The sequence below is a fragment of the Marmota monax genome, unplaced genomic scaffold (genome assembly GCF_021218885.2).
Source record: "Marmota monax isolate L192 unplaced genomic scaffold, Marmota_monax_Labrador192_F-V1.1 WCK01_AAM20220418_F8-fsc00118, whole genome shotgun sequence".
Lineage (NCBI taxonomy): Eukaryota > Metazoa > Chordata > Mammalia > Rodentia > Sciuridae > Marmota > Marmota monax.
In genome coordinates, this window is record NW_026695231.1 from 8,680,646 (window position 1) to 8,706,255 (window position 25,610).

At 42.5% G+C, this 25,610-nt stretch overlaps 1 protein-coding gene and 1 pseudogene across 2 annotated transcripts in view; one reads left to right on the forward strand and one right to left on the reverse strand.

The window, feature by feature from the left end:
* Window positions 1–20,950, reverse strand: part of Dusp10 (dual specificity phosphatase 10) — a 45,374-nt gene extending 24,424 nt beyond the window's left edge. The window contains exons 1-2 of one of the 2 annotated variants that reach the window (XM_046438446.2): window positions 20,617–20,950; window positions 17,528–18,379 (exon numbers count right to left, since the gene is read on the reverse strand). In XM_046438446.2, coding sequence (XP_046294402.1) covers window positions 17,528–18,338 — 811 coding nt within the window. In that variant the 5' untranslated portion in view covers window positions 18,339–18,379; window positions 20,617–20,950. Of the gene's footprint in view, window positions 1–17,527; window positions 18,380–20,385; window positions 20,405–20,616 lie in introns of those variants that run through there. The other variant, XM_058577042.1, reaches the window with a different exon arrangement.
* A 21-nt stretch (window positions 20,951–20,971) lies between these two features.
* On the forward strand, window positions 20,972–25,199 carry LOC124088702 (uncharacterized; annotated as a pseudogene).
* The last annotated feature ends 411 nt before the right edge of the window (window positions 25,200–25,610 follow it).

The following is a 25,610-nucleotide window of genomic DNA, read 5'->3' on the forward strand; positions in this document are numbered from 1 at the left end:
AAAGAACTGGCCAAAGAAATGTTTTGAGAATACACTGTAGATTGACCTGAATGACATCATGTCGCCTTGATTCATACAAGTAGGTACAGGACAGCCAGGTGAATTCCCGCAAGGACTTAGAAACCCTAACTTTGCCCAGGCTGGGAAGAAGGGCTGATGAGAGTCATGCAGAAGAGGCAGACTACAGGAGTCTCATGAGACCTTAAATGTGACAAATGGGCGTCCTGGAGAGGGCTGAGATTCAACACCAATCACACTTGGTGGCCTCTAACCCCTTCTCTCCTCTCTGTGCCTCCCCTTTAGGCCATTCCCTATGAGTGATGATTGGCAAAGACAGATGGGAAGTATCATGAAAGAGACAAGAAGACACATGGCCTGTCTGATGTCACTGGACAGGGGAGGGGCGGCTGGCTCTCAGTTCAGTTCAGCACACGATGAAGTACTCATTGTAGATTGGGGACACCAAACTCAGCACTGGGCATGAGAAACTGATGAGGATATGGCTCAGCCCCCCAAGAGCTGGGAAGCCTCCCACTTAAACATGGTCAGCAGTGACAAGAGTCAGCCTGTCAATGCTGCTTCCCTTGCCTCCTTTTGAATGGAAACAATACCAGATCTATAATGAGGAATTCCGGGTTCCTCTTATCCCTCCTATCAACTGGGCATTTTGGGGCAAGTTACCTAACCTTGTGATCATTTAAAATCACATGATTGTATCACATGAGCTTTTTCTTCAAATACAGGACTTTCTCTTCAAATAGAGGACTTTCTCTCTTTGGAATAAAGAGCCATTTCAGCCATAATTGTCTTGCAGGGCTGTAGCACTTTCTGGTGCTCTTGAAAGCTTGCAAAGGAGCCTGGAAGGGAATGGCTAATGTGCTTACATGGGCTCTACCCTTCTTAGACACTCGCATTGTCACTGACAGTGGCAGGGAGAGCTGCCTGAGGGTTATCTGGCCAAACCATCCCCACTTGTAAAACTGAACCCCTCTGATCAGCAAGGCTGGCCAGGGAGCCGTGTGCAAAGAGCCCAAGGTCAGCCCAAGTGAGAAGGAAATCAAGTCACATGGTGTTCCTAGAGACCTTTCACAACTCCAAAGCCTATTTTTGTTTGTTTGTTTCATTCATGGTTTTCATGGATGCAGGAAATCTTCCCCCCAATAACTGGAATTTGTGTCTGTTTTTTTTCTTAGAAATCTGCCTTCCAGGGTGGCCCCACAATATACTCATGGGAATCAACTTTCTAGGATCTGGTGACCTAAGAGAGCTTTGCAGGACACAGGTAGGGCCTGTGTGTGAAGAGAAGAGTGACAGTTAGCAGGACCACAAATGAGAGACAGTGTCTATTTTAAGCAGAGAAGGAGAAACTAAACAAAGAAAAAAAAGGATGGGGGGTGGGGGTGGGAGTTCATGGCTAAAAATGCCAAACAAAAGCAAATAATGAAAAGGCAACATTTGACTTGAATGCCTTGTTTACAAGATATAATAGGACACACCACAAAATGTTTCCTGACAATGCAAAAGGTTAACCAACAAAATCCAAAAACAGGCCTTACTTATTATTGTCACCATAAGGAACTCAATCCCAGCATCAATATTCAAGAATCCCTGGTATCAAAGGGATCCTGACATGCATCAGTATCTCTATCTATGTCACTGCCACCGCTAGGATGCCATCTGGAAGGTGGACTAGTGGGAAGGTTTTGGACATGAAGGGGCCATAGGTTTGCTGAGCATAGTAGTCAAAGGAGTTGATTAAAGACTTGACAAGTCCAACATGCTACTGACCATTGTCACCAAGAGCTTTTGGTTAGTTAGATCACAGCCCTTGGTTCTCCTAGCCACCAGGCCTTTAGAACACACATCCACAAGAAAGCCTGTCTATTCTTGCAATGCTGACACTAGCTCACCTCAGAGCAGACGCTACAAGTCAAGGCCATGTTCCCCAACATCCCCAGACACCAGCCACAAGCTCAGGGGTTCTCAGGCCACTCACACTTCTGACGAACCTGTTTACAAATTCTGTGGTTCCCACAACCCCTCAGGTTCTATAATTTGCTAGAATGATTCACAGAATTCAGGAAAGCACTATACTTATGACTGCAGTTCTATTATACAGGTTGCAAATCAGGACAAGCCAAATGAAGGCACACCCAGGGAAAGGTCTGGAAGGGTCCTGAAAAGGGAACTTCTGTGCCCTGTCCTGTGGAATCAGGATACATCATCCTGCTGGCACATCAATGTATTTTTTCAGCAGCTAGGAAGCTTAACTGAGCTTTGGTGCCCAGACTCGGTGTTAGGGTTTCATCAATCGGTGACCTTGTAATTGAACTTAATCTTCAGTCCAGCTCCCTCTTCCAAGGAGGAGGAACCAATGCAAAGCTCCAACACTCTGATCACAAGGCTGGTATTTCTGATGACCAATTCTTATCCTGAGTCATCTCATTAACATAAACTCAAGGTGTGATCTAAAGGGCCCACCAGGAGTTTAACAAGGACACTCCTATTCTTCTGGAAATTCCAAGGAATTAGAGGTTATCTCTAGTAATCAAGAACAAGAGCCAGACAAATTTTATGTTACATAATTCCACAGTAACAAAGAGAATAGGCTCTAGAATCAGACAGATCCCAGCCTAGCTTTCTGCTGTGTAACTGTGGGCAATTAACCTCTCTCAACCTCAGTTTTCTCACATAAATAATGGGGATATAATCCGATTATCACTATATAAATAAATATCAGCAGTATCTGATAGAAATGAAATGCAAAGATTCTCTTTCTAGTTGTTGCCTTCAAGAAAGTAAAAAAGAAACAGGTAAAATTAACATGAATAATATATTTAACTCAACATGTCCAAAATATTTCCATTGCAACATGTGATCAGTATATTAAAACGATTACTAGTGAAATATTTTACATTTTTTATATAATCTTTGCAACCTAGTATGCTTTTCACACATATAACACATCTCTGTTTTGCTAGCCCTATTTAGAGGGGTCAATAGGCACGTGTGGCTCATGGCTATCATACTGGACAGCAGACATAGAGATATTAGAGATATTGCTATTCCAATTAAATGAGTTAATGCTGAGTGCCATAATCATCCCCGTTCTACAAATGTTAACTAAAATGAGTATGTTTGTGTACATGTGTGTGCATGCAGAGGTAGACACAAGGACAGAAATCTAAGGCACTAGAGACCACACAGCCCTAGGAAGTTAGTCATCTCCCACAGACATCAAAGAGCCCTTTTTATCCCTAGGAAAAGCAGCATGTGAACTTGGAGGAGAGAGGCTCTCTGATCGATTATCCACAGCATGCTCTTCTATTCCCATATTCTCCTATCTCCCAGGCACACATTTTAATACCAGCAAAATCAAGTAGCCTTAGACAATAGCTTTCAATGGGCAAAGACACTCTGGAAAGCAAGATGCAGCCAGAGGAGGAAGTCTCCAGGAATTCTGAATAGCTGGAGTGGGGAGGAGGAAAAGCAGCTGGGGTGCTCCCAGCCCCCTCAGGCCACTTCTCAGAGCCACTGTCCCATCAACAGCCAGTCACCCCTCCCCAGTCCCCTGGAAAAAAACTGCATATCATGAATCCACAATAATGTCTCTAGTAGGAGATTGACATCAAGGTAATTATTTAGGCAGCTTTGTACCATCTGACTCTGAGGCCCCAAAGCATGTTCTAATTTTTTAACAATAAAAGATACATGAATTAATATGAAAGCTCACTCTGTCCCACATTCAGCTTCTCCTTATCTTTATTAGAGAGCTACCAGACAACATCCCTCCTATATTATCTGATTTCGGATTCTCACTGGAATGGGGTGGGCCTTCCTTCAAGGTAGGAATGAAGAGATTCACCCTTCTTACATGATATGCAAAATTAATTATAATAAATTCAATCCAATTCATGTACTTAATCAAGGAAGACAAGTTAATTTTCTCTCAGAGAATATCACTCATTTAAAAGGCATTTTACCTCAATTTGGCAAAAAGAACAAATGGGGATTTTCTTTCTGTTCCGCCTATGTTTGCTTAAGGACTCAGGAGACCAGCAGTGCACTAAAACTCCAAGGCTTGAAAAGGGGGAAACAAACACATGTGCTCAACAGCTCACAAAAAGTCTAACTCTCAAGTCAGGCGTGGTGGTGGAGTGACTTGGGAGGTTGAGACAGGAGGATCAAAGAAGTTCAAGGCCGGCCTCAACAGTTTGGTGAAACCCTGTCTCAAAATAAAAAAAATAAAAAGGGCTGGGGATGGAACTCAGTGGTAATACACTCATGGGTTCAATCTCCAGCACGGGGGGGGGGGGGGGGGGGGAATCTAACTCTTTCTGCTTTTATTGTCCCTTTAAAGTGTTTTATCAACACTGTAAAACTGGGAGTGACTCATATTTATGAAACAAGGAACCCTTGTTGGCCCTGCTAGATCATTCACTTCCACAATAACCTCTGGGTTTTCGTATCGCTGAGTGGTGCCGCTAAACCTCCTCACTCTGCCCACTGAAGGGGAAGTCCGAGATGCACAGCACACCTCTCAGAGTTTGAGTAGCATACATACACAGGATTTGTGCAAAGATCTGAGATCAAGGACAAAGACTTTCCATACAACTAACAACTTTGATAGGTAGCTGGCTCTTGAGTTTTGGAAAGAAAAACAAGAATAAAAAATTGAAAGTAAATGAGGAGAGGTTAAAAAAAAAGATAAACCCAAGCGGGCTGGCAGAGAAAGCATCCATTCCTTTAAATGGGGGTAAGGTTGGGAGAGGGTTCCAAACAAAGGTTTCCCTCCAAAAGTTTCTCTTGTTAAAAATGTGGGCCAGGCACAGTGTGCACCCCCTGTAATCCCAATGGCTCAGAGGCTGAGACAGGAAGATTGTGAGTTCAAAGCCAGCCTCAGCAATTTAGTGAGGCCTTAAGCAACTCAACAAGACCCTGTCTCTAAATAAAATACAAAAAAGGGCTGGGGATGTGGCTCAGTGGTTAAGCGCCCTGGGATCAAAACCCAGTATCCAAAAAAAGAAGAAGAAGAAAAGAAAGGTAAAAACAGCCTTAATTTCCATTAATTGGCAAATTGGTTAAGTAGCATGTGGTAATAAGACAGATTAGAGCATTAAAAAAGAACATTTATGACAATAATACAGGAAGCAAAAGTGTCTGCAATCTAAAGTGAAATGAATTTCAGTTTCTATATGAGAAACTCTGGGAAACATGCTCTTATATGGGTAAAGAATGAAGAGAATATGTAAAAATGAAACTAGGTCAGTCAAGACAGGATTAGTATTTTTTTCCTTTTAAAATTTTCTTAATATTTCAACTATGAGCATACGTGAAGGGTATTTGCTAACATTAATATTTTAAAATTTTTCTTACATAGAAATAGCATGTAAGTTTTCAGTTTGGCACCAATTCAGGACCCTCTCCCCCCCAAAAAACACTATGTAGTCCATCTATCCACATCACTAGAAATACAATATTTTTTTCAAACCTTTAAACAAAATGATCTACTAAGCATCAGAAAGTCTACCTATAGGGGTGATGTCAAATCATTTTATGAAACCATATTTCTCACATATCCCTTGGGTAAAAGTAAGTGAATCATTAGTAGTAGTATTTAATTTTATAATCATAATAAGTTTTAAATAAACGTTAGCTGTGATGTGTCAGTCATTGTTTAAAGCACTTTTACATATATTATCTAATTTAATCTCCCATTCATCCCATGAAAAAAGTGCTGTTAGTCTCCCCATTTATAGACAAGGTAACTGAATCACAGACAAGTTAATAATTTGTCCAAGTCCATAATTAGATTAGCGGCAAAGCCAGAATTCAAACTTAGAAATCTGCTTCAGAATCTGTGCTCTTTACCTCCAAACCACACTTCCTTTGCAGGAAAACACAAATTCTTAATAGAAACACAAATTCTTATTAAGAATTTGACTGCAAATGTAGGGGGCATCATGGGCTTATTTAATGAGAAGTCAGTTAATAAGCTCATAAGAAAGGTCTACAAAGAAACTGTGAGCTGGCTAAACACGTGCACCCACGAGACTTGCTTACTGAATACCAACTCAGACACAAACCAAAGGATTACATGGCTGCTGGCTGAAAAAATAATTCTGAATTGGGAGCTAAGAAGCATGAATCCTGTGCAATCTCTGTTACTAGCTACTTACATCTTGGGTAAATGATCAGTTTCCATATCTGTAAAATGGGTGAGGTGGACTGAATGTTTAATAAAGGTCCCAGGGCGGGTGGGGAGGATTTTAATTCAAAATATAGAGGAGTGAATGCCTATCTTCAAGAGATTATAATCAACGTTGTTTTTTAAGACTGCTGAGGTTCTCCTCAGATCTCTCGTTTCAGAAAATTCACCCTGTTTTACTAATGAGAATTTATCAATTAAGTTACTACCTTGAATTTATTAAAAACTTTCTTAAAATGATAACTTTCATTTTTTTTTTCAGATTAAAAAGATGCTCTTATTTGTAGATTTTCTTCCCCATTCCCTGATTCCACACCTTGATCAGTCACACCCACTCCTCTCACCCTACCACGGAGGACTTGGGATGTTTGGAGTGATGTGGCTTTACCAGCCAAGAAGACACACATGTGTCCAGTGTGTGAATCTAGATAACCTCTTCAAGACAGAATTCTGAGGAAAAAAAAAAGCTGCTTCCAACACAGGCCTTCAGTGTCTAGCGTGCTATTCTTCAGAGGTATTCGTTATGCTTGTTCCCAGGGTCTGTCACTGCCTCAACCCCAGGTCCCCCAAGCTGTACTGGTAGACTTGGACACAGAAGGAAAGAAAGGAGTTGATACAGTTGAGGAAGGGAGAAATCAAAAACAATAATCACTTGATAGGATCTCAGTTCACTTATCCCACAGAATTCACTTTCCCAAAGGCTAATGAAAACTTACTAGAGATTCTTTCTTCAAATACATAAGGAAAAAACAATCACTAGTTTATCATGGATATTAATAGAAGAGAGAATGAATATAAAGCACAGTTGATCAAATGAATACCCTTGGGCATTAGGGTCTTTGGGATGGAGGGACATGGATCCATTACATATTCCTTCTTACTCATTGTTCCTAACTTTGGACCTCTCTTTCTTCTGACTTATCTTTATTTCCCACTCTGGAAACTGAGTAAATATATTAATATATTAATATCATTATCCTTCCACCCACAGGCTACTAGAAGAATGTAATTTAAGGTTCTAGGCACTAAAAATGCAACAAGCAGAAGCACAATCATGCTATGCCCAGGCTCAACCGTGTACCTGATGAGTGATCTTGGACAAGGGCCGGCAAGACATAGCAGGTAGGTTCCTGATTCCACTACCAAGGTTTCCCATCCAATGCAAGCTTCTTTCTAAAAATTGTTTCTACCAATGACCAGGTTCAGGAACTGCTGACTCTTCCCCCAAGCAACCCCATAGGTACAATATGAATTTGACCCATATGTGACCTTCCTGGAGTAGCTACAGTGAGCACCTTCACCTTTTTGTGAGCCAGGTAAGACAGATCCAATGCACTTGCACAGATTACCCGGTCAAGTGCAAATCCCAGTGTCCAGAGCAAAATCTGACAAGATGGATACAGAAATCTTGAGATCCTGCACAACAGCTGAATGTGCCTGTGTGAAACTACTCCTTTATTTTGTTGTTGTTGTTTATTTGTTTGTTTTTGCTTTGATCCTCCAGACCTCTGGAGCAGTCCAGGGATCCTAACCAGTGCACTGTGTCTCTTGTGCCTGAGCACTAGCCCTATTAAAGCCTTGCTTGGATGGTACTGCTTTTGCCTCTTTGTGATTTCTGTCCCTAATTAAGCCAAAGAACCCTCGGATGAGCTGACAACACAGTGGTGGTAAGTACCGTCAAACAGAGCTATACTTTGCTTTTTTGTGATTTTCATCATGAATTGAAGGATGGGGGGGGAGCTTCATGCTAATTGGTAATGCACGGACCTCTGAGTCTCAGTCACTCATATGTAGCTGCTGTTACAAGAGATGATGCAAACAGCACAGAGTCTGGTATAACAGAAACACTTCACAAATGTCAGAAATAATCATTGCAACTTTCCAAAGTTTCTTTGATTGATTTCTTAGTCCTTTAAAATCTCTGCCATGACCAAAATTTAAAGTTTTTAAAGGCTAGGATATAATTTGGGTCAAAGTCACCAGAAAACCATCTCTACCCTAAGGACAGAGTAAAGCAATGGAACTTTTACTTGAGGATATACAAGAAAATTAGGGAAGAATGATGGCATTAGAACTAACATACCTCACAAATAAAGCATGGCTAAGGCAACTACCAAGAATGAGAAATAGCTCACTTATTAGATAGACACATGGCCAGACTGTAAAGAAGGTGGGTGTTGAAATCCTAAGTTTTCCTTTTTTCTGTGCTGGTGATGGAACCCAGGGCCTTTCTCATTCTAAGAAGCTGTTCTACTAACATACCCCCAGACCCTATACTTTTTTTTTCTTTTCTTTTCTTTTTTCTTTTTCTTTCTTTCTTTTTTTTTTTTTGGCAGTGCTGGGGAACTGACACTAGATCTGGTGCAAACTAAGCATGTGATCTACCACTGAGCTACCCCAGAGTCCAAAAACCAGGCTTTATAATTCCTGTTCTCTCACTTGCTAGTTAATGATATGACAAAAAAATATAAGTGGGGATATAAAACCTCTCCCAGAAAGATGTTCTGAGAAGTCAATAAGATACATATAAAACAGCTAAATGCCCAGCATTCCATAGGTGAGAATTGTTTTCTCTTCCAAACTGCCTGGGAAATAATTCTCTAATTTCAAGGATGATGAGTTAGAAAGAGCCAGAGTAGTTACAAGTGTTTAAATGATGTTCTATGACATATTCAAATATCATTCATGAGAACCCTAAGATCCATCCTCTTAAATGTAGTATTTTAATAAGAATAGAAATGCAAGATCTAAGAAAAGGTCCCCTGTCCTTTCAGGAAAGGCTCTCTGAAAAGTTTATGTCTAGTCTCAGCATTTTGAGAGAGAAAGAGAGACACTGAATGACTAATAAAAATAACAGAGTCTTGAACCTTGGAGCCCAGAATTCAAGTCTGAGAGCTGGAAGATGTACTGCTGTGACCCTGAGCCCTGAGCAGGACTCTGCCCTCCTGCTATCCTCTTCTCCTGCTTCATAGACCTCTTATCTCAATTTGTATCTTCTTCTTTCTTGCAAGTAGTGATAGCTAATAATAGATTCCAATGGTAGTGGACTTCCGGGCCGTGATGAAAAAGTGTGAGATTACTTTTTCCATAGAATAAATATAAGTTTTTTTTTTTTTTTGTATTTTCTTTTGTTTTTTTGTTGGTTTGGTTTGGTTTGATACTGGGATTGAACCCAAGGGTGCTTAACCATGGAGCCACATCCTCAGTCCTCTTTTGTATTTTATTTAGAGACAGGATCTCACAGAGTTGCTTAGGACCTCACTGAGTTGCTGAGGCTGGCTTTGAACTCACAATCCTCCTGCCTCAGCCTCCCAAGCTGCTGAGATCACAGGCATGCTCCCCCTATCCCTGGCAGAACTAGACAGCGATGTTCTGACTGTGCACAGTAGAGCCAGCCTCCTTACCACAGAACACAAAATACAATCAGCTGAGCTCACATTACAGCAGGAGAGAATAATTTCCTCAAAGGCAGGACAAGCCTGACACCACTCCCTTGGCTAGGCAGTTTCAGCAACTACCAGAAATGGGCAGCAGATGCAACCCACCTGCAGGGGGGTAAGACAAGAAGGCAAAACTCTGTGGAAATATAAGGAAGAGCTGGGCTTTGTTTGGTTTCCCATGAAATTGGAGTGGGGATAGGGGTGGGAATGAGTCAGCCTTCACCATAAATAAAGCATTAAGAAATTCAGATAATTTGATGACTCCATCAACCGTTTTCTTCCTAGAAATGATCTTCTACTCTGCCAGAGGCAGAGCATGGGGTAATAGCCTTTATCTTGTATGAAAGTACCAGGCCTGCACAGTTCATTTCCCTGTGCAAAAGCACAGGCTCCCGGTTTCCTTCTCCTTTAAGTTAACATAAAATATGAACCCTGCTGGGGGAAGGAGATAGAGAGTTCTCAACTTTTAAGTAATAATAGATGACACAAATAACCTGGGGGTGGGAGGGAGGGTGCTAAGATCTTGCTCTTGGGTTTGGGATGAAAAACATCTAAAAAGTCAATTCTTCATCACTAGGAAATAACATTAACTTGAATACAAAATGGGTATTTTTAAATGTTTTACAATTAAAATTTAAAATACATACTCACTTATCTTCTCTCCGATTTTTTCCTGAATGACTAAGATCATACTCAATGAATGTCGAGTATAGAGTATATAGAAACAGTCAATAAAAATTTGCCAAAGAGGGATCCTCATTGTTTAGGAGAAATAACAAAGGCTTTAGAGTCATGGAGACTTATTTATGTTTTCTTCCCAGTCCTGTCCCTTAAGAGTACCACTTGCAAACATTGCCCCTGCTGATCCAAGCAGGCCAAAACCTTATGTCAGAAATGCTGTTGCCTTGCTTGTTTGCTTAAGCACGCCCTTTTTCAGTAGAGAGCATGCAGGGAAAACAAACACAGGCCTTGTTCCTATCAGCAACACGTCCAAAATTAGTGGGGTTCAAATGATAAAGTTCCACTCCACTGCACAGAAGTCCTGTCCACCCTGAGCTCCACAGGCAGCGAGAGTGCAAGTATATTCCCTTTTCTATTAAAAACCAGCAAATCATTTCTTTTCAAATCAAAACACTGGAAAGAAATTTTGTTGGCCCATAATGTACTTAGAGAAGGCCAGGCTCTTATTTGAAACAGAAAAGGAGAAAAAAAAAAAAAAGTAAAAACATGTACTTCCCAGGAGAACAACATTTCCTGAAGACAAACTGCTCCCTAAATAAGACTGTGTGGCAGAGGAGGCTGGAGAGCTCGAATACATACAGGATCTTCAAGGAGGAGAGGAGCTCGGAGACTGGCCTTGTCCAAATGGCTCTCATTCTAACACCTGGATTGAAAAGGTGATGGTGAATTCTCAGCTGCACACTAGTGCTTAGCATGCAGAAGGCACTGGGTGACAGTTACTGAACAAATGAATGACTCACCTCTACCCACCAGGTTGTACAGCCATCGGCCCACCTATCAAAAAGTCACCTGGAACCTGAGATGCTTGGGCGCTCTGATATGTTTTTCAGCTCTTCCTTAAACCATTAAGTTCCTCAGAAAATAGGACTAAATTAAAGTTAATATTTGGGCCTAGGTATAATGTAGATTGTGAGCTGATTTCCAAAGTCCTTTGAGACTTAGGTATTTTTTGCCGTGAATTAAAATTTCAAAATTAAAAAAAAAAGTTATTGGTATTCAAAATTATTGATTAAATAGCTTATACTTTATGCTGTACATTAGATGTTATTATTATCATTGATAATAACATGTACACATACATCACTCTATATACCTGGCAAGACCTACTTTAGCACTAAGGATCAAAGCTCTAAAATTAATCATGCATGTGACCTTGGACAAGTCATAAAATCTCTCTAGGCCTAATTTCCATAGCTGCATAATGAGAAGACAGGACTAGATCAATGGTTCTCAAATTGTGCTGCATGTTGGAACCACCTTCCACCCCCAGGGACATTTTAAAAATCCTGATGTGCTTGCAGGCTGTGTCCCAGACCAATTTAACCAGAATCTCCAGAGGTGGGAACTGAGCATCCTAGGTTTTAAATTCCTTCTAAGTGATATCAATGAGCAGCCTGTAGTAACAGGTAACAGCTTCTAAATTACGGATCCTCCCAAATCCCTTCCCATTCTAAAATCTGGGAATCTCCAATGTAAAAGAAGGGAGATGATGATATCTCCTGGGATTAGAATTTCTACCCTTATTATGTAGTGCAACTTTTTAGGCCAACTTGGATTAAATTTCCTAAGCATTGCAGTATTTTTCTGACATCCCCAACTCTGACTGCTGCTAACACAGGGTCTAGGAAAGCAAGGTCAGCTCCAAAGCTCCCCTCATGCAACCCCTGAGGGCATGTGCAGAGATGGCTGTGGCAGGGAGTTTTTCTGCTCCCGTGATTTTGTCAGCCCTCAAGGGTTTGCCTCAAGGACCAAGTAAAACAAAGTGTACATATGCACCATTCTCCCCTCCCCTTCCTCCTATCAATTCATGTTTTAAAAACAGAATTAGGCAGAAGGCTCTGCCTACTTAATTTCCTTTTCCATCAGCTTTTTCTAATCTATAATCATTACCTACCACTGCACAGAAAAGAGTGTCTTGAACTTGGCCTTGACGACCCAAGTGGTTACCTAAACTGATACACATTGGTAAGGAAAAGGTGTCGATATTTAGCCTGCTCCCACAGTCCTGTGCTGAAAATGACTTGCTGTTTCTCTAATGTAGGAAATTCTTAAAGGGCAGGATTAGGGAAGTGGGGTCCAGGTTCTGACTTACAGAAAACTATTCATGTGCCAGGCACTTTATATACACCCTCACTTCATCCTATGATGTCAAAATTACCCAGATCTTACAATGGAGAAAACCTGGGCCTCTGAGAGGTCAACAGGAGTTGTTTAAGTTGGTCCGTGGGAAAGGCTGGATTTGAAGTCAGGTGTAAGAGAGCTAAACTTCACTTTGCTGAGCACATAGTAAAGGGACAGATGGTGTAAGGACAGGCAGGGGTGGGGGGCGGCTCACCTCTATTCCCTTTTCACATGCATTTTAATTAGGAAGCAGGAGGGTGGGTGCAAAGCTCAGACAGGGTACAGACAACTGCGCAGCAGTTCAGGGAAAATGTTCAGGAGTCATCACCATTCCCTCCTCACTCCTCCACACCCCAGCTCCTCACAACATACACCCTCCCCCCTCCTTCTCTCTACCCTTTTATAGTCAGACTACAATCCTTCTTCCAAAAATAAATCGGCCTAATGAGAAGCCAGAAAAAGCAAACCCTAAAAGTTTTATACTTTCATTATTCAGTTATGGGACATTAGTTGGACAGATTTATCATCACATTTTCATAAATTCCCCTACAAATAAATAATGCTAGGATATGCCCAAATTACTCTGGCCTCTTGACCCAACATGTTTTTGCAATTACTTGGCACTCCAACTGTATGCTACTTAAATTAGGTAACAGTCACCAAGTTATTTTTAGGCCATAGCAACACACACAGACACAGACACACATACTCACAAACAGACACACACATGCACATACACTCTGCTATACCTAGCTTGTTATTTGTACTCCTTTGGAAGAAGAGCCAAAATTATCTTTATACTGGCACTATCATTTCTGTTCAATCAATAGTAACATTGAGCTGCACTTACTTACCATATAAGGAGGAACTATTCTGTGTACTTTACACACAATCATTTAATTCTAGTACTGCCATAAACTAACACTGCAATTGCTATTGTTATCTCCTTTTTGTAAATGAGGAATTAAAAACTAAGGCAACTTGCTCAGGGGCACAAAAAGAGAAAACCAAGACTAATTCAGGTCTACCGAATCCAAATTCTGCCTTAATTTCTCTACCTTTTATTGCACAGCTCATGTTTGGCATTTAGCCTTCCTTGGTGATTAATCAGAGGCTCAGAATAATAACAGTAAGTTTTTATTTCACATATCTTAAAAAATCCTCAGAACATCCCTGAGAGCCAAGGGGCAGGGAAGGGGGTTGTCAAAGGAGAGGTTTTTATTCATCCCTGAAAGCAAGACAGAGATGGGAAGAATATTTCTCACAGGGTCTCTGATTTCTGAACACAGGCATTTACATGCTCAGCTAATTTTATAATGTCTAGAAATGTATATTTCAGAATCCTATTTGTTAGGGAAAAATGTGCAATCTATGTTGCTCATTTCTCAGGATTTTTGTAGTATAGAATCTAACTTCCTAGGTTATAGCTCCTAAACTATTTTCCTGGCCTTCCCTTGTTCCATCCCCTAAAATGCCTCTGGTATAGAGCAGGCCTGTCAAAGATTATAGCCAGCCAGTCAGTCTTTGTTTTGTGTTAGCACAAGCAAGTACAGGCACGGGCTCTATCAAGATGAGCACCTGACACTGAAGTACTTAGTAGTAAAAAATGTCCATACTATAAAATATTCCCACCATTATTTAAATATTGAGTTTAAACATTAAACACATTTTAATATTTTCAAATACTCTCTATACTATAAATTATTTCAACAACAAGAAAAAAAGAGAAAGCAAATAGGGAAAAAAGTAATAATAGCTTATACTGATTAACAGGGACAGTGACTATACACTTTGCTACTTTTCTACATGTTTGAAAATATGTAATGATAAAAATTTTAAAGGCATGTATTGCCATAAGGAGAAGGTGGCAGTAGACTATCTCTTCCTATATAGATAAAAGACAAATTATTTTTCTGAACCCAGCTTTGTTGAATGGAAAAAAAAGTAGCCTTATAAATATCAAAGCAAAAATAGTGGCTTTCTTTTACGGAAGGACAAGAATTGTCTAGCCTTCTTATTCAATTTGGCCAAAAACCAAGTTAAAGTTGATTAGAAATTGACTTCAGGTAAAACAGGCTGTAATTCTTTCAAAGACTTTGCAAATCCCTAACTATTTGTTCATTTGGATCCATTTTCATCAGGTTGAGCAGAAGCAAAAGTCTGATGCCATTTATTCTTCCAAGGATGAGAATAAAACATGAATTCAGACATAGGTCACAACAGGGAGGGGACTATAAATTAGAACAGTAACTTAATCCCAGGGGCTTCCGTGCCTCTGATCAGTTTCTTCCCAACCTGACACAGCATTACTAAAATGGCAACCCAGCAGCCGCTGGACTTGACAGGCAGCACCAAAAATGGAGAGCATGGCATTGAAACCGGGGGACATAAAGCCTGGACAGGGAGGGTAGCAACCAGTGTTTACAAACACGAACCAGAGACTCAGATGGGTCAGGCATAAATTACTCCAGATTGTTCTGAAATCTCTGGAAATAAACTTACAAGACCTACAAAGAAGTTTCTACCTTATATTCTAACTACACCCCCCCCCCACACACACACACATATCCTCCCTGAAAAAATCACTCATTCCAAAATGGTACCACTACTACTCTTGCTGAAATACAATCTTAGATCACAGAGGAAGGGGATTCCTAAAATAAATCTCAGAAGAGAAGCCACATCAGGATGGTCTTCTTGGCCCACTCAAGAACCTGGGGGAAGTTGTTGACCATTTATTTTGAGAAAGGCCCACCCCATTCTTCACCTCAATGCTGCTCTGATATTAACCTCGGGTTTGCCTAGATGAAAGGACAACAGGGACATTCTAATGAGGATCCATCCCTTTCTCTCATTCTTATCTTGGGTCCCAATTTTAGGCCATTCCATCAAAAGATATCAAATGAACAAAACAATAATAAAGAGAGCACATTACAGACCCACTTGCTCCTGAACTATGTAAATTCAACGAAACTTCCAGGTGTTTGAAAAAAATCCCCCCCCCCCCCCAAATTACAAATAATCCAACCTCTACCACCAGAGCGTCTTCCAAGTTCACCGCTGCGCTGTCTCACCAACCCGAAAATGATGAGCCCTCCGCTGCGGACACCCAGGGCGCCTGGTGGTGAGGTCAGCAGCATGTCCTGCCCCGCCCCACTGAGGCAACCTTGCTCTCAGACATTGAGGAACAAGCCCAGGCTGCCCGGATTCTCAGATGCATCCACAGGAAAGGGGGAGAGGAACCCCATTTCATCAGCTGCCCAGAGGAGACTGATTTATCAGTAATTGACAAGCCAACCTTCTACCCAACAAGGCCCCTTGAAAAATGCAGGGTAAGATCTACAACTCCTCCTGATCATCCCCATGTTCAAGTTCAGGGTCATCTTATTTTCTGTTGCTTGGCATTTCTCCTCTGGTCATGCAGACACAAAAACCATGCCTTTTTTTTTTTTTTTTTTAATCAAGAATGTCTATAGAAGAAAAGAGACCAGCAAGACCATTTGTCTTTGTTCCCCAAGACAAACTATTACAAATGGGAAATAGGAAATTTGTAGATGGTATTTTCTCATCTGAAAAAGACAAACCAGGATTGTGGTGAGAGAACAGAAGAAAGGTAAACCTACTGGGAAATACTAAAAGTCAACCAAACAAGAATACAAAAACAAAATACAGAGCTACACAGAGGAAGCCTGAACATATTTGTGACTCCAAGTAAACCTTGAAAGATGTGCCCTTGTGATATCTGAGCCCAATGAGAAAAAAAAAAAAACTTGAGAATAAAGTGTTAAGTGGGTGTGGGAGGGGACTACTAGCAAAGGAATTCAGGACCATATTTCCAAGAACACTGCTTACCAAAAGGCTGAAGATCTCTCGTGGAAAACAAGAAGAATGGTGGCAGAGCTGTCCCACAAAGCTAAAATAAGTAATTTGTTCACCTAAATCACCTGTTGCAATTTAAATATGCAAAGTGTTCAAAAGAACCCAGCAACACCTTTGATCAACACAGTTCAGGAGACAGGTTGGAGATGTGACCCAGAAACTGTGTACCTTGGCTCAAAACACAAGAAGAGAGAAGAAAAAGGATGACTATTTCTCATTACTGTCACCAAGTAGAAGATGCCAAAGAGAAACGAGGTGCAGTGTCTGAGAGCAAAGAATTGCAACTAGGCTGGACACAAGATCAGGGCTCCTCTGCTAGGTTAGATAATACTGTATGGAAGGGGCTCAGAGAAGAGTGGACAATTAATTCCTCCTCTTGGGGCTCAGCTTCACTAACCTCAGAGTTGTTCTACATTCAGTGTACTGGCAAGGTGACCTACTATTCCCTCTTGGGAGGAACCACCATGCCAATTGTTATCAGGTGAAGCCAAAACAGTACAATGAGTTGGAAAGTGTTTCATAAAAATCTGTCCCCTTGGAGCTTTGGCAAAGGAATGGAGGTATTCGATGAACTTACACTTCCATTTTACAAATAAATCTCTGCCCTTCTTGAAGGTCATTTTATAAGCTATATAAAAGTCAAGTTGATCAGAGGTGAGAAAGAGGAAGAATCTCCCACAAAAAGAGCTGGTACCTGTAGGTTTACTTGTAGTTCACCAGAGTTGCTTCCTCTGTTTCATCAACATTGGTTAGGTCTGAGAGACAGCAACTTTCCAATTAGTTATGGACTGGAAGAGAAAGCCACCAGACCAGGCATGACTTGAGACACCATCTGGTGGTATAAAGCCCCTTTTTAGAAGGATGACAAAACAGTCTCAGAGAGGTGAAATGACTTGCACAATGCAAATCAGAAGCCGAATCAAGGGTAGCACCCAGATCTTCTGACTTCCAACTCAGTGCTGCTGGGTTTTTCTCACTATACCAAAATAATAAAGAAAGGGCATGGCAGAGAAGACAAGAAGAGAGTCTGTTTTGTTCTCTGGTAGCCAGGGTAAGGAGAAGGCTGCCACTGCTAGGAGAAACCCCAAAGTGAACCCAGCTAAACGGGACTGTGCTTGGGACAGAACAGGGGCATTACCTTTCAACACCAGAGGTTCTTTGCCTTCTCTCTTCAGGGACTCGAGGACTATGTGAAGCGGCTGGGAGGGCATCACTCGGCTCGGTTCATTGGTATTCTCATCATAAACGATAATTTCTTTGGAAAAGATCCTCTTGAAAGAGTCCTTGCCTTCCCTACAGGAAATCAAGTCTAGAACAGTGATCTTGCCTTGCTGCAGTCTCCGCCGGCTGATCTTATCGGCACAGTTAATATGGACAGCTCCTTGGATGTGACTTTTGTTGTACTCCATGAAGGGCCTGCAGTCAATGATGACAGGTCCCTGGCTTGGCAGGTGACTCTTGCTGCATTTGGTCATCTTCTTTGCCAGGTCATTGGGGTAGATTATTTTGATGCTGGCTAGCTGCTTGGGGGTCCCTGACACAGGGCTGCCCACCCCACCTGATGGACTTAAAGAGCCTGTATTCTCATTGTTGTTGACCATCTGGTTAGCAGGGCAGGTGGTAGAGGTTCCAATGGCGGTGGTGGCAGTGCCAGCAGCGATGGCTTGGGTTTGGGCCTGATTGTCCTTGTCGTAGGTTGCCACAGTGCAGCAGCTGGCACTGCTGCATCCACAATTCAGGGAGCGGGCAGAGCCGCTGGATGAGGGCATATACGTCAGATTCGCAGCCTTGAGGGACACAACTGTGGTGGTGATGACAGGACGGTGTCTATTGCTGCCTGGGGTGGCAGAGCCAAGATAGCTAGAGTCTAAACAAAGGTTGAGATCCTGAGGTCGGACGGGCCTAGATAGTGCCACTACTACCCTGTCGTCTAAAGGAGACGGAGGCATGAGGAGGCTGAAAACTGGCAATTCAAGAAGAACTCAAGAGTCTGTAAAGAAGGGGAAGGGGGAAAGAAAGAATAAAGTCATATGACACAAAAGGCAGTCTCATCCAATCCCGAAGAAAGGTCTTTGCATATTTCTGAGCAAAGTTGTCCTAGGTGCCCTTTTATATCCCACTATCAAAGCTCCAAACCCATTTAGATAAATTCAAAGAGGATGCAAACCTGAGGTCCCCGTCTATTTGGTTGCTGAGTGTAAGGTTATATTAGCCTTAATATTGGAAATGTTAATGAACAACCTTTCCTGGACTACATCAAAGTTCAGCCTTAGAGAAGGTAAAAGCACAAAGAATTAGAAAAGCTAAAGACAGAAAGAAAGGTTCTTAAGAGGCATCTATTCTGGGCCTCATCTCCTGGGCAGAAGTATACTGCAACTGAGAAAAAAATTCATCTGTTCACCCTTGCATGCTTTCCATTTAATTCCTTTACCCACTGCAAAGGCAAAGAGATGACCAAGAGCATTGGCATGGCTCACAGAAATATATAGCACCTAAATATACATCAGGGCGGATGTCAGCCTTCTGCAAATCAGAATGAAATTATCCCCATAAGGGTCTCTTTAACTAGGAGCTATTCTTGCTTTCCATTCTATTAGGTCCTTTGAAAAGCACAACATAGTCATATTAAAACCCCACATGTTTCCTGTTAGCCTCTTATTAATCAGTCTGCATTTCCCCCTTTTACTACAAACTGGTGTCCTAAAACGAAGTCTCAAGCCAGAAAGCCAAGTCTGTAAACCTCAACCCTAGCAGATCCATCACCATTGCTCCCCTGCCCACATTCCCCTCACTCTTTCCTCTGAGGAAAGGACATCTGGGAGTCTCCTTCCCTCTTCATCTCCTGCCTTGGCACAGGCTTTGTATCCTAGAGCTTCTCTCACTTGGAGCAGCTGATTTATATCAATTTCAATCCCAAACTGATACCCCCGCTTTTGGTGAGAGTATGGCTTCCATATAGAGGCATCAATGCCCCCTTCAACAGAGACAGGCTAATTGGGAAGTGTTTCCCACTGGGTCTACTTCAGAGGGTGCCTGAAAAGGGACAGTTCCTTCCTCCCTGGAGGCACAGGGTCACTGTACAACACAGCCCTTCTGGCTTCTCTCTTTCTAGTAGACATGCATACAGCAAAGAAACCAAATCCCAAGCTGCTCACTTAAAACGAACTTTAAGAGCTGCCCGGAAAAATGCCATCTATTATTCGTCCACACACAATCTTCACCATTCTCTGACACAGAGCCAAAGTGTCACAGGCAGAATCCACACACGCAAGAACAGGAGCAATACCCACCATGCCTGCCAGCCAGCATATCCCTATAGACTCAGGTTTCTCTCACCCACCTTTGGATGGGAGCAAAGGATCCAACCTCCAACCTCCAACCTCCTCCACTCCCTTCCCTCCCTCTTCCCTTGCGTAGTATTTTTTTTTTTTTTTTAAGAGCGAGTACTATTCCAGAAACTGTAACTGTTTCCCAGATGGACCGAGCGGTAAAAGTCTTTGCTATTTTGTTACCTAGTAGGGTACGTCCAGGATCAGCAGTCCACTTCTTTTGAGAGGGACACAAGAAACGTTCAAAGGGACACACGCGGGGACCCCCCACCTTCACCAAAGTGCGCGGCTCGCACACACGCACTGAGTGTATAGAGAAATCTGCATCCCTGCAGCAGAGGGTCGGGCGTGTATAGTGCCTGTGAAACCATCCAGTCTGGCCCAGGAAATCTCTTGGAGAAATACTGAGCTATCCCCTCTCCCTTCCACCACTGGGCAGGGGCTGGAGAGAAAATTAAGTGGTTAGAGAATGCTCCTTTCCCACTCCTAGAGGCACTAATCATCCCCTTTCCTGGCCACACAGCGCACTCACAAGCCCCGGGCATTTAAAACTGCCGCAAAGCATCTCAACAAACCTCATTTTTGCTTCACTCCAAATCCAAGTAGACTGCAGAGAGTAAAACGCACAGGGCAACAGGAGCCAACAGCCCGAACCTTATAACCTTACCTGCTGTTGCTCCTCCGTCAGCATCACATCTCTGTCTCCGTTTCTTCTCTCTCTCTCTCTCTCTCTCTCTCTCTCTCTCTCTCTCTCTCTCTCTCTCTCTCTCATACACACACATACACACACACGCACACACAAACACGCGCGCGCGCACGCACACAAACACGCACCGCTTTACAATCCTCCACCTCCACTCCTGGGCTCCGAGTAGCAACTGCGGTGACTTCCACTTACTTCATAAATAAGTGTAGCCCTCCACCATCTGGCGCTCGGCTTCAGCTATGGACTGGCACATTCAGCCCCCATTCACTTGGCTTCATTGATCGCCAGCAGCAACATAGTTACTTTCTCTTTTGCTACACTGTAAATGTAAGGTTCTGAGGGGGCAGGCCGGCCTTCGAACGACGGCGCGTTGGGCCAATAAGAATCCGCAGAAAGACGACCGCTACCTCACAGAGACCCACAGCCAATGGGCAATCGAAGGGGAGGAGCTGAAGGCGTGGCCTCGTCCCTTTAAGGAGGGTTGATCCGACGCCGCTTCGGGTCCTCTGTGTTATAACACGGGAGGTGATGTCATTGGCAACCAATCAAAAACTTAAAAGAGCCAGTCGGAGCCCGCGCGGAGCAGCTGCTCTCTATTTACATGTAAACCGAACCGGCAGGATGCAATTAACCCTTTCCGGGGCTGAAGTGTCAGTGGGCTGCGCTCGCCGCGCCGGCTAAAACTGGTTCTCTCTACTTTCGGGATCCTCCGGGATCCTCCGACACCGATTCATTCAGAGGCAGACCACGATGTCTTTATTTTTCCTTCTTAGGATTGATGATCCAAAGTGTTGAACTAACTTTCTAAAAGCAAGGGACAAAGCGTAATCTCCGTTCCTAATGGGAAAGCCGGGTTCTCCGAGTCGCTCGAGGTGACTGGACAAACGCAAGCCCAAGATACGCGGACAGCACCGAGTTTTGAGAGCTGGGGCGGGTGTGAGCGCGTAGCCAGGGGCGCGTAGCAAGGGGCGTCGCTGCTCCTCCCGCCGGTCGCCCTAGGGAAGTGCGGCCCGCCTAGCCTCGTCGCTCTGGTGTCCTCGGGGCAGCCCCGCTCAGCCTCGCGACCACGCAGAGTTGGTCGGCCGCGCCTTGACCCGCAGATGTCGCTGCCCCTCCGGCTGCCCCATTGCTTTCCGCGCTGCGGCAGCCCGTTGTCCTCCGGCTCCCCTTCTTCCCAGCCCCGGTTACGCCGCCGCCATCCCCGGCTGGGCCCCTGGAGCTTGACTGCAAGCACCAAGGCGACGCTCGGGAGGGCTGCTTGGAGGAGAAGGCTTGGGTAAAAGCCAGAGGCCACCCAGGTGGCGGCGCTCTGAGCTACAGCACCTGCACCCTCCCCCAAAGCCCTAGGTTCGGGGGCCCGTCGCGCGCGCAACACTTCCCCGAAGCCCGGCCTAGGCCCCTGCCGGCTGCCTGCTCCTGCTCTTCCCTGTACCCAGGGTCCCGGAGCTGCGCCGGCGGCCCACAGGCCACCCGCGCTCCGCTCCTCGGCCGACGCTCCTCCGCCCCGCAAAGCTACAGGCGAGCCAAGGACCGCCAGCCTGGCGCTTCTGGAACAGCCAGTGCGGGCAGAAAAAAGCCAGAGCCAAAAGTAAATGGCCAAATTGAATGGAGCTGGAGGAGCATGGAGGAGGCGACGCCGCCTCTCCCAGTTCGCTGGACTTTTGCCGGTAGTGAGTTCGCAGGCCTCCCTACGCATCTCGAGAAGAAAAGTGGAAAGCTGGGTAAGCTGCCTAGCGCTTCAACAGAAAAATCCCAGGGAAACTGCAGAAATTTGGCCTGGAATACAGAAAGGAGTGGACAAGCCCAGATGAACTGTTAAAAGAGTTTACATCAAAGAATCTTTAAGAACTAAAGAGCTTCTTCTATCCACACCTTTTGTCTCCTCTTTGCTCAGAGAGAAAAGGGGAAATACTGAAATAATTACAATAGAATAATACATTGTGAACACTCTGCAATATTTGATTTTTTCTTTGATCTAATTGGAAATGTTTGGAGGGGTACCTCAGATGCCAGGTCTAATAAGTATATGAAGAGACAGGGACTTATCCTTAAAGTTAAGATCTAAAATCAGAAAGTGCTAAACTATTGCTGGCCAACTATCCTCAGTTGAGGTGTTTTAAGAGAAATCCCTTGAGTATTTGCACATGGATGCAGGCATAGACACAGTTCATCTTCCCACACACACCAGAATTTCAATGCACATCAGATGTATCTAATCTCTTTACATAGGATGGGATTTTGTGTAGCTCCCTCCTCATGCACAATCCAACACACACACACATTCATTCCCTTAATGACAACTAATGAGTAATCCAACACACATTCATTCCCTTAATGACAACTAATGAGTACTCAGCTCCCAATAGTTGGTCCTTGCACCTTTGAATTTCAGCAAATTGTGGCCAGGAAAGTTGGATTCTAGGTAATTTCCCTAGGACTCAGATAAGAACTTCCTGGAAAGGTCTACCATGGATCTATTTGGAGCTGAAAAACTACAAATCTTTTCCTAAGCACATACAATTATTGAAAAAAAATGTCCACTAATTCTGGGAAAATTCTAAATCCTGATTCTGACTGCCTTGTATCTGATCCATCAGTCACTGTGTTCATTTATGTATCTGTAAAATGGTAGTACACCAGTTCAGAACAAAAAGTACTCAGGCAAGCGAGAGGGGAAAAACGATTCTCTTTTTGATATTCAGTATCAAAGGGTATTCAGTTAGAAATCATTGTACTTGCTTTAGAAAATGGAGTGCCTCTATATAAAGGCACTGATAATCTATAAATCATGAATTCATTGTTAATACCTCAATATCTAAGCCCAAATAAAGTAGGAATTTATACAATTGCAGAAGAGCTCTTCTTTTCCACAAAGCCCCAATGAGGAAAGTAACTTCAAAAAGAAATATAACTCATTTAATGCAATGATTATTTGATTATAGTTTCAAACTAGTGAATTTATAATTCGGTTGACTAAGATGACATCTTGAAAGTGTGCATTTTATATTCAAATTATAGTCATAAGAAAAAAAACTCTTCTAAGTTTCTTTTGTATAAAAAGAGGTGATTTTGTTCCTGTTTTTGAGTCATGAATGAAAACACTATTTAAAATACTGCCCTCAGGTTTAAATATGTATTATCAGTGAATCAATGGCCATGAACCTGTTCTGCATACAGAGAACCAGAAGAGTCTGAACATTTCAGTTTTAGTCCCAGGGAAACAATGAAAAATCTTCACTGTATTTGAGTGTTGTTACATGATTATATTGGATCATAGCTTCACACAGCACAAAAAAAGTACAATTTCTTTCAGCATAAAATTCCATGTGTTAAAGCCAAAAGAAAAATGAAGACAACTTAGGCCAGATATGATGTATGATATGGATAGTGTTAAACAAATATATTAATTAAATTACTTCCTTTATGTACATTGAGATTGTTGAGTATTTGGGGCAATTGCAAAACATGAAGTCTTCAAAATAATACTCAAGGTCAAGGTAGATTCGTGGAGATTCTACAATTAAGGCAGAGTAAGGCTTACCAATAATTTAGCAATAATAAATCCCAGGATAAAGATGATCTTAAATCAACAAGAAGTAGGGAATGAACTAAGGAATAGAAAAGTGAGATGTAGAGCAATTGAGGTCATTGGGCCAGCACTCTCCACGTCTAGGGGAGTGCTGGAGAAAGAGAATGCTGAAGGAAGTGGCTGCTGTGGTCTGCATGTGTCACTTCAAATTCACATGTTACTTAGTCACCAATGCGATAGTGGAGAGGTGGAGCCTTTTGGAGGGGATTAAGTCATGAAGACAAAGCCCTCATTGGGTAGGAATAGGGAGTGGATTCATGCATTTCCTTCCATCCTTCCTTCCATCCCTCCTATGAGAACACAGCATTCTTCACCTCTTAGAGTTCAGGGCAGCAAGGTATCACCTTGGAAGCAGAGACCAGACCTTTGCCAGATTTGGAAGCTGCTAGTACTTTAGCTTTAGAGTCCTTCCAACTATGACAAACAAATTTCTATTCTTTATAAATTATCCAGTCTCAGATATTTGGTTCTAACAGCAGAACCGGACTTGACACAGTGACCAATGCCGGGATAGAACAGAAACAGGACCATGTGCTTTTGTCCTTATCCACATTTGGGTACAGGAGGCCTGCAGGCCTTCCTCACCTGAATTCATGAGCAGGAGCATTTGTGCCTGGGGAAAGGCTCTGTGTCTCTGTGTTTGAGTATGGTAACCATTTGACATATGAGATTATTCAATGCTTGAAATGAGACTACTTGAATTAAGATGTGTGAGAAGTTTAACACATGTTAGATTTTGAAAACTTCATAAAATATGTAAAATATCTCAGTTATTTTTATATTGATAACAGGTTGAATTATTTATTTTTTAGATATGTTAAATAAAATGCTATTAAAATTAATTCTACCTATTTATTTTACATACAAGATGGCCATTAAAAAATCTTAAAGACTTAGGCAATTTATTTATTTCTGTTGGATAGTACTGTTGTAGAACTTATAATTGCTTCTTTGATTTGGGTCACTTTGATGCCAAAGGCACCAGAACCACAGAATATTAGATGTGGGTGGGACTTCATAGCTTATCTAGGCCAGTGGTTCTTAAACTGTGTTAGTATGATCCAGGGGGAGATGGGATACCAATATAAGTGGGGGTAATTGAAGCTGGAGCCAGGGTAGGCTGGTAGAGTTCTTTAGCCATACTCTTATCCCTTACCACTCCATACTTGTTAGAGATAGAGATATAATGTTTTGTTCAGGAGACTCCAAAATAAAATATCATTTAATGAAAAGATCCTGGTTGTTCTTTTGGTTCTACTTTGGTGTTTAATCCTTGCCCCTTGTTTTACCTATAAGGCAATTTGAGGCCCAGAGAATGGAGACAGCATGGACAAAGTTATGCTTGATCTCAGGCCTCAAATCTCTTTTCAAAGTCCAGTCCAAGCATGTTCAAGTTTTGCTGGGGCCCTCTTCCAGGGTGCAAACTCAGATGTCACCTCTGCCTTTACCTGGAGAAAAGTGTAAGAGGTCTCTCAGGCCTCTTTAATAAGGGCATAAATCTCATTCACAATCTCTTGATCACTTCACTTTGTTCTTAAGACCTAATCACTCCTAAAGGGCCCATCACTTTGGGCTTCATAGTCTCAATATGTGAATT